This window comes from Nicotiana attenuata, unplaced genomic scaffold (assembly GCF_001879085.1).
Source record: "Nicotiana attenuata strain UT unplaced genomic scaffold, NIATTr2, whole genome shotgun sequence".
Classification (NCBI taxonomy): domain Eukaryota; kingdom Viridiplantae; phylum Streptophyta; class Magnoliopsida; order Solanales; family Solanaceae; genus Nicotiana; species Nicotiana attenuata.
The window spans coordinates 88,789-101,573 of NW_017671617.1; the positions used below are offsets into that span (position 1 = coordinate 88,789).

Sequence of the window (12,785 nt, forward strand, 5' to 3'; positions counted from 1 at the left end):
AATACATGTGATTGATAGTCTACCTCAATCATCATGGTGTCACACCTAAGCTTAGTCCAACTAAAAATACCTATTACGCATTAGCCTTAAGGTCTAGACGAAGTCTTTTATAACTTTCCTCTTCACAACTCAATGACAATCTCTTCACAACTCAATGTCCATTGTCCACCGAAACCAAATTTGAACAAAACTAGAGCACATGATCTATACAGAAGACTCTAAAGGGGTCGTTTGGTGTGATGGATAAGCAAAAATAATACTGGGATAAAAATTTAGTACCGCCTTATTCCTTGTTTGTTTATTAATTCTAGGATAAGTTATCCCGGGATTAAAAATAGTATTGCGATAACTTAGACCTGTGAGATGTTGGAATAGTACTTCCAGGATAAAGCATTAAACAACAACAAGAACTAATCCCAGCATAATCAATCCAAGCATAACTTGTTTTCAAACAAAACGACCTCTAAGTCCTCTAAACGAATAAAGCTACTCCTCTCCAAAACCACAGGAACACACATACATACACAGAGAAACGGGCACAACCTCCTATTTGTTCATTTCACCTAAGTTGCTGACGCTTGTGGAATATAAAGCCATAAGAAAACGCTTGAAATAGAGGAAACTAGAAAGTACCTTGAGCCATAGTGCCACAGCCCAGCGGCACTGGAACCGGGTTCGAGCTTGTAGTGGCGAAAGTGTAGGTGCTGCTGCTTTTTCTCATTTTTCTTTTTAATAATTCAAATTTTTTTTTTTTTTAAACTTTTGACTGAATTGCAAAAGAGTACTTATAATACTAGAACTGGCAATTGAGCCCTCGTTCTTTTAAGCAACTTAGTGGGCGTTTGGACATACGAATCGTAAAATTTCGGAAAGAAAGTGAAAAATTTTTTTAAGTGAAAATCGTATTTGAAAATTAGAGTTGTGTTTGGATATGGATATAGTTTGGAGTTGTTTTTGAAGTTTTGTGAGTGATTTGTTGTAGTTTTTCAAATCTCCGAAAAATTTCGAAATACAACTTCAAGTGAAATTGAAATTCTCATCGACAAACGCGGATTCCGAAAAAAAGTTAAAAATTTTTCCAAAAAGGTGAAAATTTCTTATGGCCAAACGGCCCTATAATTAGGTGTTACCCAATGATGGAATGAACATCCAAAGCAACGCACTGCTTAGTTATTCCTTTTGAAAATGGTTGGACCAAAAGTCCTCTTCCTTTACATAATTCTTTATGTTTCAAATTATTTTCGCTTGAATTTGGACGAATATTGAGAAATAATTTGAAAGAAATGTGAATATTCAATTTTAAATCGAGAGTAACTCATTATTAATAATTAATAAAATGCCGTATGCGCCCCATAATATAAGACGAATCACACTTCTAATATTTTTTTAAAAAGTCGAGCGTATTATTTTTAGCTTTACAACTTATTTGGATGGTTGTTATATATCATTTTATAATGTATCGTATTATAAGTATTGTACTGTACTGTATCGTTTAATGAATATAATGTTTGGATAGATTGTATCGTTTGTCGTTGTTTCATGATATCACACACCAACAATAAACTTGCAATATTATAAAGAAAAATTATAATACGGATTAAATTATTAATATGTAAAAGGTAGGGTGGTGATAAAATAAAATTATTTAATAATAATGAAGGGTGAGATGAGAGAAAAAGATAAGGTAACGACACGACCACACCAAATCGGTCGTCACATAAAGTGGCACATTTCGTCGTTACGTAACAACGGATTTAACGATACGATTTTAAATAACAATCAAAACAAACATCGTATTTAAAGTAATAATACGATACAATACAATAGGTAACAACCGTCCAAACAAGCTGTTAAGGTACAAACCAAATTGGACAGAGCAACCTTGCAGAAAAATCTCATTTTCAATTTATCCATGATCCCTTATGTAGTTAAATTTGTCGAAAACTCATATAAGGCTCATAGCTGAAAATAAAGTCGCACGAATTAACAGAAAAATCAAGATGCAAATTTAAAGGAAAAAATTGAGATTGTTGCTCTCTAAAATGTACATATTAAAATAGAATGAAAAATAATTTAATAATGAGAAATAACTTGTTTTCCATCCAAATTCCAACTAGCAAGGAAGCTTTATTTTAAAGGATGCAATGTTAGCTCTTTAATTTGATATTAAGCAACTAGTGAAAAATGAATAAGGATTCTATTTTTCTATCTATTATATGGAAGAGAGTAGAGGAGGTCAACAAAAGGCATCATGGTCATTTCAAATATATTACTGCACTTATACTAGGCTCAAAAGCTTGGTTGTGTGTTTTTAATGAAATATAACAAACGTGGCCCTAAGCTAAGCTATTGAATTCTTCAGTGAACCCACGTACCATTCAATCTTCACTATCTTCTTTAAATGCACTACTTGTTTATTGTTAGTAATATTTTTTGGTAAGTACTTTTAACTAAAATATTATCTTTTTGGTAATTTCATAATTCAAGCGTTCGTTTGATTAAAACTATACTATAGTAACATACATTTATATATAACAATTCTATTATCTCCTTAAGAAACATTATTTAATTTGCTTTATTTATGGATTATTTCAGGTAAAGAAGATCTTTTAATATTAGAAAGAAAAAATTGGAGATAATTTATGTAGATTTATATTCGGATGTTCTTATACTATTATAAAATTGATACCATTTTATACAAGTTCTCATTAAATTGCAATTTCAATTGGAATACTTTATAGAATTAGGAAAAAATTATTTAAGAATAAAATATAATTTCAAGTTCCTTTTTATTATAAAATATTGATGACTCTAAAACATGATCTAAGAATAATCTAAATTAAAAATTAAGACAATTAATTTGAGGATTTTTTATATGAAAAAATTCATTATATATTAGGATTCATGAGAGGTATCATTATGCAGGATTATATTTCTCCTTCTATGATCGAAGTTAGCTGGGTACTTCCTCTATTTAATAAAAATTCAATGTTATATAAATTTCAAAATACATAAATATACAATTAACTAACTTTAAAGGGCTCAACAAATAATAATGGTGAAGAAAATTGAATTACACCCCTAAATAGTATCTCAATCATATCAAATAAAACTTGAAGAGTGTTATGGTTCTGTGGGAACCACCAAATAACAATTAGTGAAAAACTTAACACAGATGGTAGCTTCATCGCAAACAAAGGCAGAGCAAGCGCTAATGGTGCTGTTAGGAAGAAAAATGGACACATGGTGATGGCATTCTCCTCACCCTTGCATTTCTTAACTAGCAACTACTCTGAAGTGCAAGCGGCTGTGTTTGGTATACTTTGATGTTGTGATCACAACTGTCAAGACCTCATCCTGGAATTAGACTCTCTTCTGATAGTCAACATGATTTTAGGGAGATACAATACCTCATGGAGACTTAAAGAGGACATTGTGTTAATTCAATAAAATGTGCAACAACATGGTATTAAGATTAAGCATTGTTACAGAGGAGGGAATGAAGTGGATGACGCTTTGTCCAAACACGCTACTACACTCAGTGAGAAGGTCATTTTCCTCAATGAAAATGATCTACCTCTTGAGGCTAACAGATCTATCACTATGGGTAGAATGCAAGTCCCAAATTTCAGAATAAGGCAAAGGAAACACTCTAGGTGGATCTGTGAGCCTCCCTAGATATTAAAGGAAGAGCTATTATTGTGCTGAACTCCTATGCCCTCATGGTAGCTCTTTTATTAAATTTTTGCATGTGCGAGCACTAGACATAAATAAGGCATAGCCATTATTGTATCTGTTGGCATTTTTCAATGGAGGTTTGGTTTAAATGTCCTCCTCCTTTGTATTATTTTGCTAATAAATAAACAAGGTAAGGGTCAATGTCAAACTCCCAAACACCACAGGAGATGAAAAGCTGGGTGGATGGGTTAAATTAAAAAAATCATATCAAATGAAACTAGAATAAGCTATAATATTTCAGTTTAAGGTCAATCCAATTAGTATTTAGAGTCATCGAGAGAATGATTTATTTTTAATAACTTATTCAGATATGTCATTAACCTACAACAAAATATAAATTTTCTTGTTAAATTTTCTTAATAATTAAAAATCGCGATTAATATTTCAAAGAACAAAAAAAAACATCTTTTCATCAACTATTGGGAATAAAATTATATATTTTATTATTTAAATTTGATTAGTATAAAAAGATAAAGCAATACATTTTTTTTGGTAACTAACTATTTATATTACCACTCAAAAAGATATTTACAACTCCGAGAATCAAAAACAAGCAGTTTGGATATAAAGTTTGAAACTTGCTGGACATCGGTGCCAACACTCTACCGCTCCACAAACAGCCTCCATGAATAGAAATTTAGTAACAACATGTGTCTATCTAGCCTATACATTCTACGTGCTCTTTGATGTATCTCTCTTATCACTTGCCTTGTCACTTGATCAGCAGTTCCTTGTTGAGTCTTGAAGATCCTTGTATTCCTTTCTTGCCACAGGTGGTATATTTCTCCAGCTAAAGTTATCTGATATATCTCTTGATATGCAGTTTTCCTTTTTGCATGTTCTTGCCCATGTGACTTCATGCTGCCAATTACTAACATTCCTAGTGATGCCTTGTCATATCAACAATTTGGACCATACTTGCTTTGCATATTCACACTCGAACAATAGGGGATCAATGTCTTCATTTTCCTTCAGGCATAAGACGCAGTCCGTGTCATCTAAATTAGCCCAGCAAGAAATCCTTTTTCTTGTTTGGAGTCTCCTATGTAATGCCAGGAACAGAATAAACAGCCACTTAGGTAATCCGGCATTGTTACATATCAATCTTCTCCATGGTATTTTCTAGAAATCTCCACGAATAAGCCTATACACCTTCTTGGTTGAATAGTTGTTCATAGCTGCTACTTCTTCTTCAGTTAACCCTATTTGATCAAACACTGCTCTTGTTTTGAGAATTTTTTGCACCATCCATGAAGCTTGAGTAGCTTTTGTTTCCCACATTGTGCCTCTTTTTATATAGTAATAGTGAATCCATTTGACCCATATGTTGTCCTTTTTCCTGCAAACATTCCACAACAATTTTCCAATAGCAGCTAAGTTTCACACATATATATTCAGGATATTGCCCTAGGAAGGCAAAGTCTATCCCATGCTATAAGTTCCTTCCTTGATATCTCAGTTCCACCAGTCCATAAGAAGCTCCTATATGTAGCCTCCACCAGTTAGGTCACCTTTTTTGGTAGAACAAACACCTGCGACCAAAATACTTGTATAGAGAAAAGTACTAACTTTACAAGTTGTAGTCTGCCTACATATGATAAGTATCTTATAGTTCATGACTTGATTCTCGCCAACATCTTGTCAATAAGAGGCTTGCACTGAATGATTGATAGCTTTTTAGTACTCAAAGGAATCCCTATGTATCTAAATGGCATATCTCCTTTTGTGAATTGTAGTGCATGTAAGATAGTCTGCAGAACCTCTGGCTTTACCCCTCCAAAATATATCGAACTTTTGTCTACACTAGCAACCAATCCAGATACCTGCGAGAAATGTTAGAAATATTGGAATAGCAAGTTGACAGATTCTAGTTCTTCCTTGCAGAACAGTAGTAGGTCGTCAGCAAATCCCAATTGAATAATCTGCACCTTCTTGCATCTTGGATGGAATTTAAACTTAGGTACAACATTGAGTCCCTTCAAACTTCGACTGAAATACTCCATAACTAGTACAAATAATAATGGACATAAGAGATCCCCTTGTCTCATTCCTTTTTTTGGCTTGAAATGGTGCCACAGGATCTCCATTAATAATAATTGAATAGGAAACAATTTGTATACAATACATAATCCATTTGACAAATCTTGTTGGGAACTTCAGGCAGTTAAGTTTTTGCTCAATATATAGCCATTTCACTGAGTCGTTGGCTTTTCTTATATCAATTTTCAGCATACACCTAGGTGTGATGCCTTTCCTACCATAACCCTTCACAAGTTCATGACTCGGTATAATGTTATCAGTGATCAACTTGCTTGGAACAAAAGCAGTATGGCTTTTGTCCACTAGACTGTCCATAACACCTTTCATTCTTCTAGTCAGGATCATGGATATAAGTTTATACATCATAGTGCAACAAGAGATAATCTTGAATTCAGACACCTTTGATGGATTCTTGACCTTTGGGATCATTGTAATTGTAGTGCAATTAATAGCTTTGTACATTTCCTCATTAGTAAAAAATTTGAATCACTGCATTTGTCACCTCCTCTCCGATCACATACCTGGTTCTTTTAAAGAAAAAAGCAATCAATCCATCACATCCTAGAGCTTTTTGATCATCTTTACTCATAAGAGCTTGGTACACTTCATCTTTTGTGACCTCCGCTATCAAATGTAATTGTTACTATCTTGTTAAACTATTACCACATTTCATGATGTTAGGATCCACTGCTGGTAGTTGAGCAGCAGCACGACCAAGCTATTTTTTGTAGAAACTGGTCACCCCCTTTTCTATATCATCTGGTTGTAGTAAAATTTCTCATCTGTCATTGACAGGGATTTTGATCTTGTTTTGAGCTTGCTTATTCTTTAAATTGGCAAAGAAGTAGGCAGTGTTGGCATCTCCCAGTTCCAACCATTTCGTTCGTGACTTCTGCTTTGTTATTCTCTCCTCAATAAGACTTCATTTCTCCAGCTCCCTATGCAATTCCTTTTCAATAGTATACAGCTCACTAGGGTGATTGTGGTTACCCATTTGTGATTGTGTTCCATTCAACCTTCGTCCATAATTATTGATCTTTTCCTCCTTATTTCTAAATTTCCTTTGATTTGATTGTTTCAAAGTTGTCTTCGCCACCTTAAGTTTTCTCCAGATAACCTTCATGTGTTTAGTACCTGTATGGTTGCCGCATGCTTTTGTCACCGCGCTTAGAAAGTCTTTGTGGTCCACGAAGCAATTCAGAAACTTGAAAGGTCTTGGATTTCTCTTCACAACTTCTGTAAATTGTATGCTCAGGGGTGTATGATCAGAACAACCAGGATTCAATATCACTACTTTTGTCAGAGCTACTGTTAAAAACCATTCATCATTAGCTAAAGCCCTGTCTATCCTGCTATAATTCTATCTATTTGTCCATGTATATCTTCTTCCCACTACACGTAGTTCAGCCATGCCAGTTGATGTTATGAAATTATTAAAATCTCTCACCTCATTTTTCTGGACTGCGTTCCCAAACTGCTTGCCCTTCTCCGACCCTGACTGCCCAACCTGAGAGTGGACAGCTAATGCGTTCCACTTATTGAACAGGGTTCTATGTTCTGTCCGTGACCCCTGGATGCCGAAGGCGTCCTTGGGGTGATCTCGTAGTTCCTACGGGGTGGAGATGATGGGGTCGGTCCATGGATTTTCCTTCCTTTTCTTTTGCCGCATTTCGCTCAAAGGGTTGAAGGGAGATGCATTTATCTCCCTTAAAGTCCTTTATGGATTTCGAGTCGGGAATAGAGCTGTGGCTTATTCGGCGCTATATCACAATTCATTCTCGGGCATAGCTGTTCTCATCCATATCTGTTATTTCATTAAAATCACCAATAGCTAACCATGGACCTTGCGTAGAGTTATTGACACTTCTCAGTTCTTCCCATAGGGATTTCCTAGTTTCAATTGTGCAGTCCATAAATCGTAGATAAAGTGAACTTTACTTGCATATGAGGGATCCAAACTATGCCATAAATGGCATGACCACTCATAGCAACTATATCAAACTCCACTCTATTTGAATCTCATAATATCCAGATTCTACCCTTGTTACTATAGGAGTAGTTTGCACACCCCTCCAATTAATTGCTACTACCTTTTTAATTATTTTATTGGCATTCTCTTTCTTGACTCTGTTTTCTAGTATTGCTATCAACCTAACACCATTATTCTATATAAACTTCTTTACTTCTTTTTTCTTATATACTTTATTTACACCCCTTACATTTCATGATATGATCTTTATTTAGTTGATTGTTTGAGTTGTGGATCCCATTAGCCCCTTGATAACTACATTGGCCCTTCTCTCCATTAGTGTTGTCTAGTGTCTCTCCAGCTATTGGAATAGTTAATGGACTGAACCTATTCACTACATTAATCCCTGTTGTTTCCCTTGTCTTGGATTGAGCGTCTTTTGCTGCTGATTTCCCTTTAGCTGTCTCCTAGGATGTCATTTTGTCACCTTCCTGATTTGGACTTATTTGCTGTAATTCTTGTTATGTTTGCACATGTATCATATTGGGAGGTTGTTGTTCCGTACCTGCTTCAACCTTCTCTTGTTGTGCTCTTCTTTTCCATTCCATTCTTGGCTTTGTTTGCTGTTGCTTGGCCACAGGAATGGCCTTTGCTGTTCTCACCTTAGTCCTGCAAACATGACCAACTTGTAAGCAGGTGGGGCAATATTCAGGGACCTAATCATACGCAACCTGTTGGTCAAAAATATTTCTAGCCGGATCCATGACTCTAATCGATTTAGGCATGGCTTTGTGACATCCATCTCAACTAATAGCCTAGCATAGGAGATCCTTTTAACTTTAGTTGTGCATTCATATGCAAGAGTGAAACTCCTAGCCACCACCAATTCTGCTAAGTGAGTCCATACTCCAACATTTAATGCAAGTTTGGTAACTTGACCCATATAGGGATTGTCTGAATAAGCAATACATTAACACAACTAAAAATATTATAAGAGTAAAACTATAGATTATTCAATTCAAATAATGAGATAATACATCATGACTTATTTTTCAACTGACTTTTTAATCATTATTTTATAATCATTTTAAGTTTGGTGGTGCAGAATTTTTTTTAAAATAAAAAAGTGTAGAACCTAGAGAAACTCAAAATTGTACTTGAAGTATTGTATAATCCTGTATAATAAAGTGTCTGATTTCAACAAGTATTATAAAGTGATTGGTACAGTAATACGATTTCAATTTAAAATGCACATAATGCAAAAGATATATAACAATACAGGTAATCGTGGTTCTATACGTTATTACACAAAAACCTATTTTCTTTCTTCTTATCCTAAAGGCGTATAATGTGTGTAGTTAACAATAGACCAAGAAATATTAAAAGAAAACAAGAAGGAAAAAAAAACAATTGGGCCCGTGCGATACATCATCTAGTAACCAAGACAAATGCATCGAGGATCAAAATAATCACAGCCACACCACATAAATATAATAGAATGGCCATGAATCTGCAACCTTCCTAATAAGGCTAATATTTTCTTCCATACAACATAAGAACTGTAATTATTAGAAGCAATTTGTATTTTAAAAATTAAGAAAAAGGAGGACAAAGCTCCAAACAAGGAGCTACCACCCAAAAAAAAATTGATTTTCTTAAATTATTCACTTGCTAATCTCTGCTTGCACCTTCTCGATAAAGCTAAGCATGGTCTCTAATCCTTTCTCATCTGAAAAAAAGAAGATGGTATTTGTTATTGTTGTTAAACGACATTGGCTACATTAAATGAAGTTAAGCTAATAAATATGTTAAGAGGCTTACCAAATCTTGGTATAGTGTGGCCCTTAGGATGATGAATCACCATTGGATCAACATATGATTCCAACAGTTCTATCCCATACTTCTTCAGGTAATCTTGCTCACCTACAATATCAAATAATAGCCTGTTAATATCAATATATATATATATATATATATTAATTGTTTTCTCAGTATATATTAAATCCAATTTTTCTATTGGCGATAGTAATTAACATATTGAAGTTAGGCAACAGAACAACCCCCCGTCCTCCAATATAATAAATGCATGTTGGTGTCATTAACATTTGCAGCTAATGCGAGCTAAGTAGCTAACTTAAGTCAATTAAATAGAGATCATAACTACTCGGAACTTACTGTATAATAATTTCTTTGTACAATCTACCAAGGCATATCCTCTAACAATAACATCGAGAATGTGATGAAAACAAGGAAAGAAATTTGACGTGTAATTCATGACTTCATTAAGTTAAAAATTCGAGTGACACATTAATTAGATGAACAAGATAATAGTTTTGACCCACAATTCATGGATAGTGTAAGACTTAACAATAAATTAAGAAGAACAATTAGAAATATTTTAATTACCCATTGTGTTTCATTGTGTGCCTTTCACAAATACTTAATTTGAATTCATTCTAAAAATTTCTTATCAAATTCGGGCCGCCCCAATTGACGAGAATCTATATAGTTGGCTAGTCCTAGACTCCTGGTTGAACAAAGAATCAAATTTGATGAATACAGGCCACGTGTTAAACAAATATTTTAAATAAGCAAAATAACGTGTCTTTTAATTTGCACACCACGTTTTTTTTTAAATAAATAAAAGAATAGGGACAGAAAATACCTAAGAAGTGAACGGACGGGCATGTAGTAGACGATGAATAAGCTTTTTCGGCGACTGATTCATTCTTAAATTGAGCCCCTCCAATTATTATCAGATATTTTATTTTGGGCACCTTTGTAAGTGCCACTCCCTGTCAAAATCACATCATGTAATAATCAATAATCATCATAAATTAACGTTTAATTTAAACACCAGTAAATATAATATTATGATTCGAATTGTGACAGCATTTTCATTTTACAAACAGAAAGAGCTAAATACAAGACATTATTTACCTTTTCTTGCAACCCTGGCAATGCTCCAGAAAGAATTGCACCCTGAATTGTATCAAAAGCAAAGATACTCAATATCAGATTGTGCAATTCTTTTATATAGACGCAGAGGTGAATTTTGAATTTAAATTTTATGGGTTCAACCTTTAAATTTATTAGCATTGAATCTATTATATTTTTATAATTATTGGTTCATTTTTACAATTTGTCGCAATTTTAATAAATATTTACACATATATTTATGCGCTGCACGAAAAATTATGGGTTCAATTGAGTGTCCTAATAATTGTACATCCGCCTCTGTATAGATGCATGTATCGTCAATTTGAAATATAAAAACAGAAAAAGAAAAAAAAAATTAAAAGAGTCAACTGTCAAAGTCATCTAGAAAAAAGAAGACACGCATCCAACAAAATATTACTGTACTAAGTAGTAGTATATGGTAACTTCTTAAAAGGTCGTTAACCTCAAATGAAGAATTCAACCTTTGACCAAAAATAGTGCGTTATTTGCCTTTTAAAGTAAAAACGTTTCGCTGTAAAAAATCAATTTTGTTTTCTCAAAGAAATCCAGAATTAAATTCTTCAAAAATAAATATAACTTGTGCCAAATTTATACTCAAACATTCTAAAATATAAGGAAAAGATAGAACACAAAAGCAAACGAGATTCTGGAAAAAAAAATTAGAACTAACCTGGGAGAAACCAAGAAGACCGTCGAAAGGTCCATGTTTTATCATGCACTCTTCTATATATGCAAGACATTTATCAAAATTCTGATATTCTGTGAATTCCTATATAAAAAATCAATCACAATTAAGTAAAAAAGGTTTTCATTTTTATTGAAAGTAAATATAGGGATTCTTAAATAAAAAAGGAAAAAAGGTAAACGACCTTGTTAAATTGGAACCATTCGTAATAAGGAGGATCAAATATACCCTCAACTTCAGATTTGCCTTGACAAGGAAAAGGTGCATCAACAAAAACAAGATCCAATTTTTCTACCACTTGAGTTGGCCATTTGTCAAAGACTTGTTTCTTGAGAATTTGGCCACTAGTTCGAAACCCATGAAGACAAAGAAATCTGGGTTTCCTCTGATTGGCATCACCTTCACTTCCCATGGTTGCAAATGATAATTTTTTAGAAACTAAAAGGACTCTGTTTCCTTAATTTACGAGAACAGTTCCGCGGGTATTGGAGAAATATATATAACACAGCTAAGAAAATGCTGTTTGAGCCTTCAATTTATAAAGGGAAGGTCAAAAGGCGTCGGGTCGGATATTTTGTAGGCGTGGTTTAGGGGCGAACGCGTAGTATGAATTGGCTCGTGGAGTAAATAAAATTGGACGTGGAGTGCTTTCCAACAGTAAGAGGAGAATCAATAATATTCTCTTCTTTTTTGGTAAAGATAAAATTCAGTTTCGAATTAATATATATATATATATATATATATATATATTAACTAATTAATATAGAAGTTTAAGTTTATGTAAAAACACATGTCAGTCACTTATTAGCTTATTACATGTATTAAATGTGAGTGTGTGTCTTTTTTTTCTAAGAAAAAGCGACAATGACCCACGAAAAGCACTTTTTTGAGAAGCACTTTTGAGAAAAATTCACTTACAAGCAGTTTTTTAAAGCTTGGCCAAATACTAATTGCTACTCAGAAGTGCTTTCAAACTAATTAGCCAAACACAAACTGCTTCTCACCAAAAGTACTTTTGAGAAAAGCACTTCTGAAAAAAGCACTTCTCAAAATAAGCTGATTTTTGCAGCTTGGCCAAACGGGCTATAACGCATACAAGAGAATACTAAGGGATCGTTTGGTAGGATGCATTAGATAAAATAATGTTTGCATTAACTTTATGTATTAATAATACGTACTTTGTTCGGTATACTTTTTGAATCTATGCATTAGTTATACACCCTACTTGGTATCATTCTATGCATAACTAATTCATAGGAAATCATGGTATTAACAATGCAATGGGTTTTAATGCATGCATTAGCTTAGTTAAAGATAAAACTGCCCTTCAAAGTTTGATGTAAAGTTTGATACTGAAATTGCTCCCGCTATTTATATCTATACTCTGTCAAT

The 12,785-nt window shown here is 33.6% G+C and overlaps 1 protein-coding gene across 1 annotated transcript; it reads right to left on the reverse strand.

Moving 5' to 3' along the window:
- Window positions 1-8,988: 8,988 nt before the first annotated feature.
- LOC109209323 (esterase AGAP003155-like) lies at window positions 8,989-11,945 on the reverse strand. The gene is made up of 6 exons (XM_019372582.1): window positions 11,578-11,945; window positions 11,379-11,477; window positions 10,688-10,729; window positions 10,413-10,542; window positions 9,569-9,670; window positions 8,989-9,476 (listed from the first exon to the last, which is right to left on the reverse strand). Exons 1-6 carry the CDS (start codon window positions 11,803-11,805, stop codon window positions 9,412-9,414), a joined length of 666 nt encoding a protein of 221 aa, XP_019228127.1. The 5' UTR covers window positions 11,806-11,945; the 3' UTR covers window positions 8,989-9,411.
- Between the last annotated feature and the right edge of the window lie 840 nt (window positions 11,946-12,785).

Excerpts from the sequence above, each read along its gene's own strand:
- LOC109209323 (XM_019372582.1), bottom strand. The coding sequence starts at position 11,805 with ATGGGAAGTGAAGGTGATGCCAATCAGAGGAAACCCAGATTTCTTTGT. Across the intron at positions 10,730-11,378 it reads GTCTTCTTGGTTTCTCCCAG|GGTGCAATTCTTTCTGGAGC; the intron begins GTTAGTTCTAAT and ends GATACAATTCAG. Across the intron at positions 9,477-9,568 it reads CCACACTATACCAAGATTTG|ATGAGAAAGGATTAGAGACC; the intron begins GTAAGCCTCTTA and ends TCTTTTTTTCAG.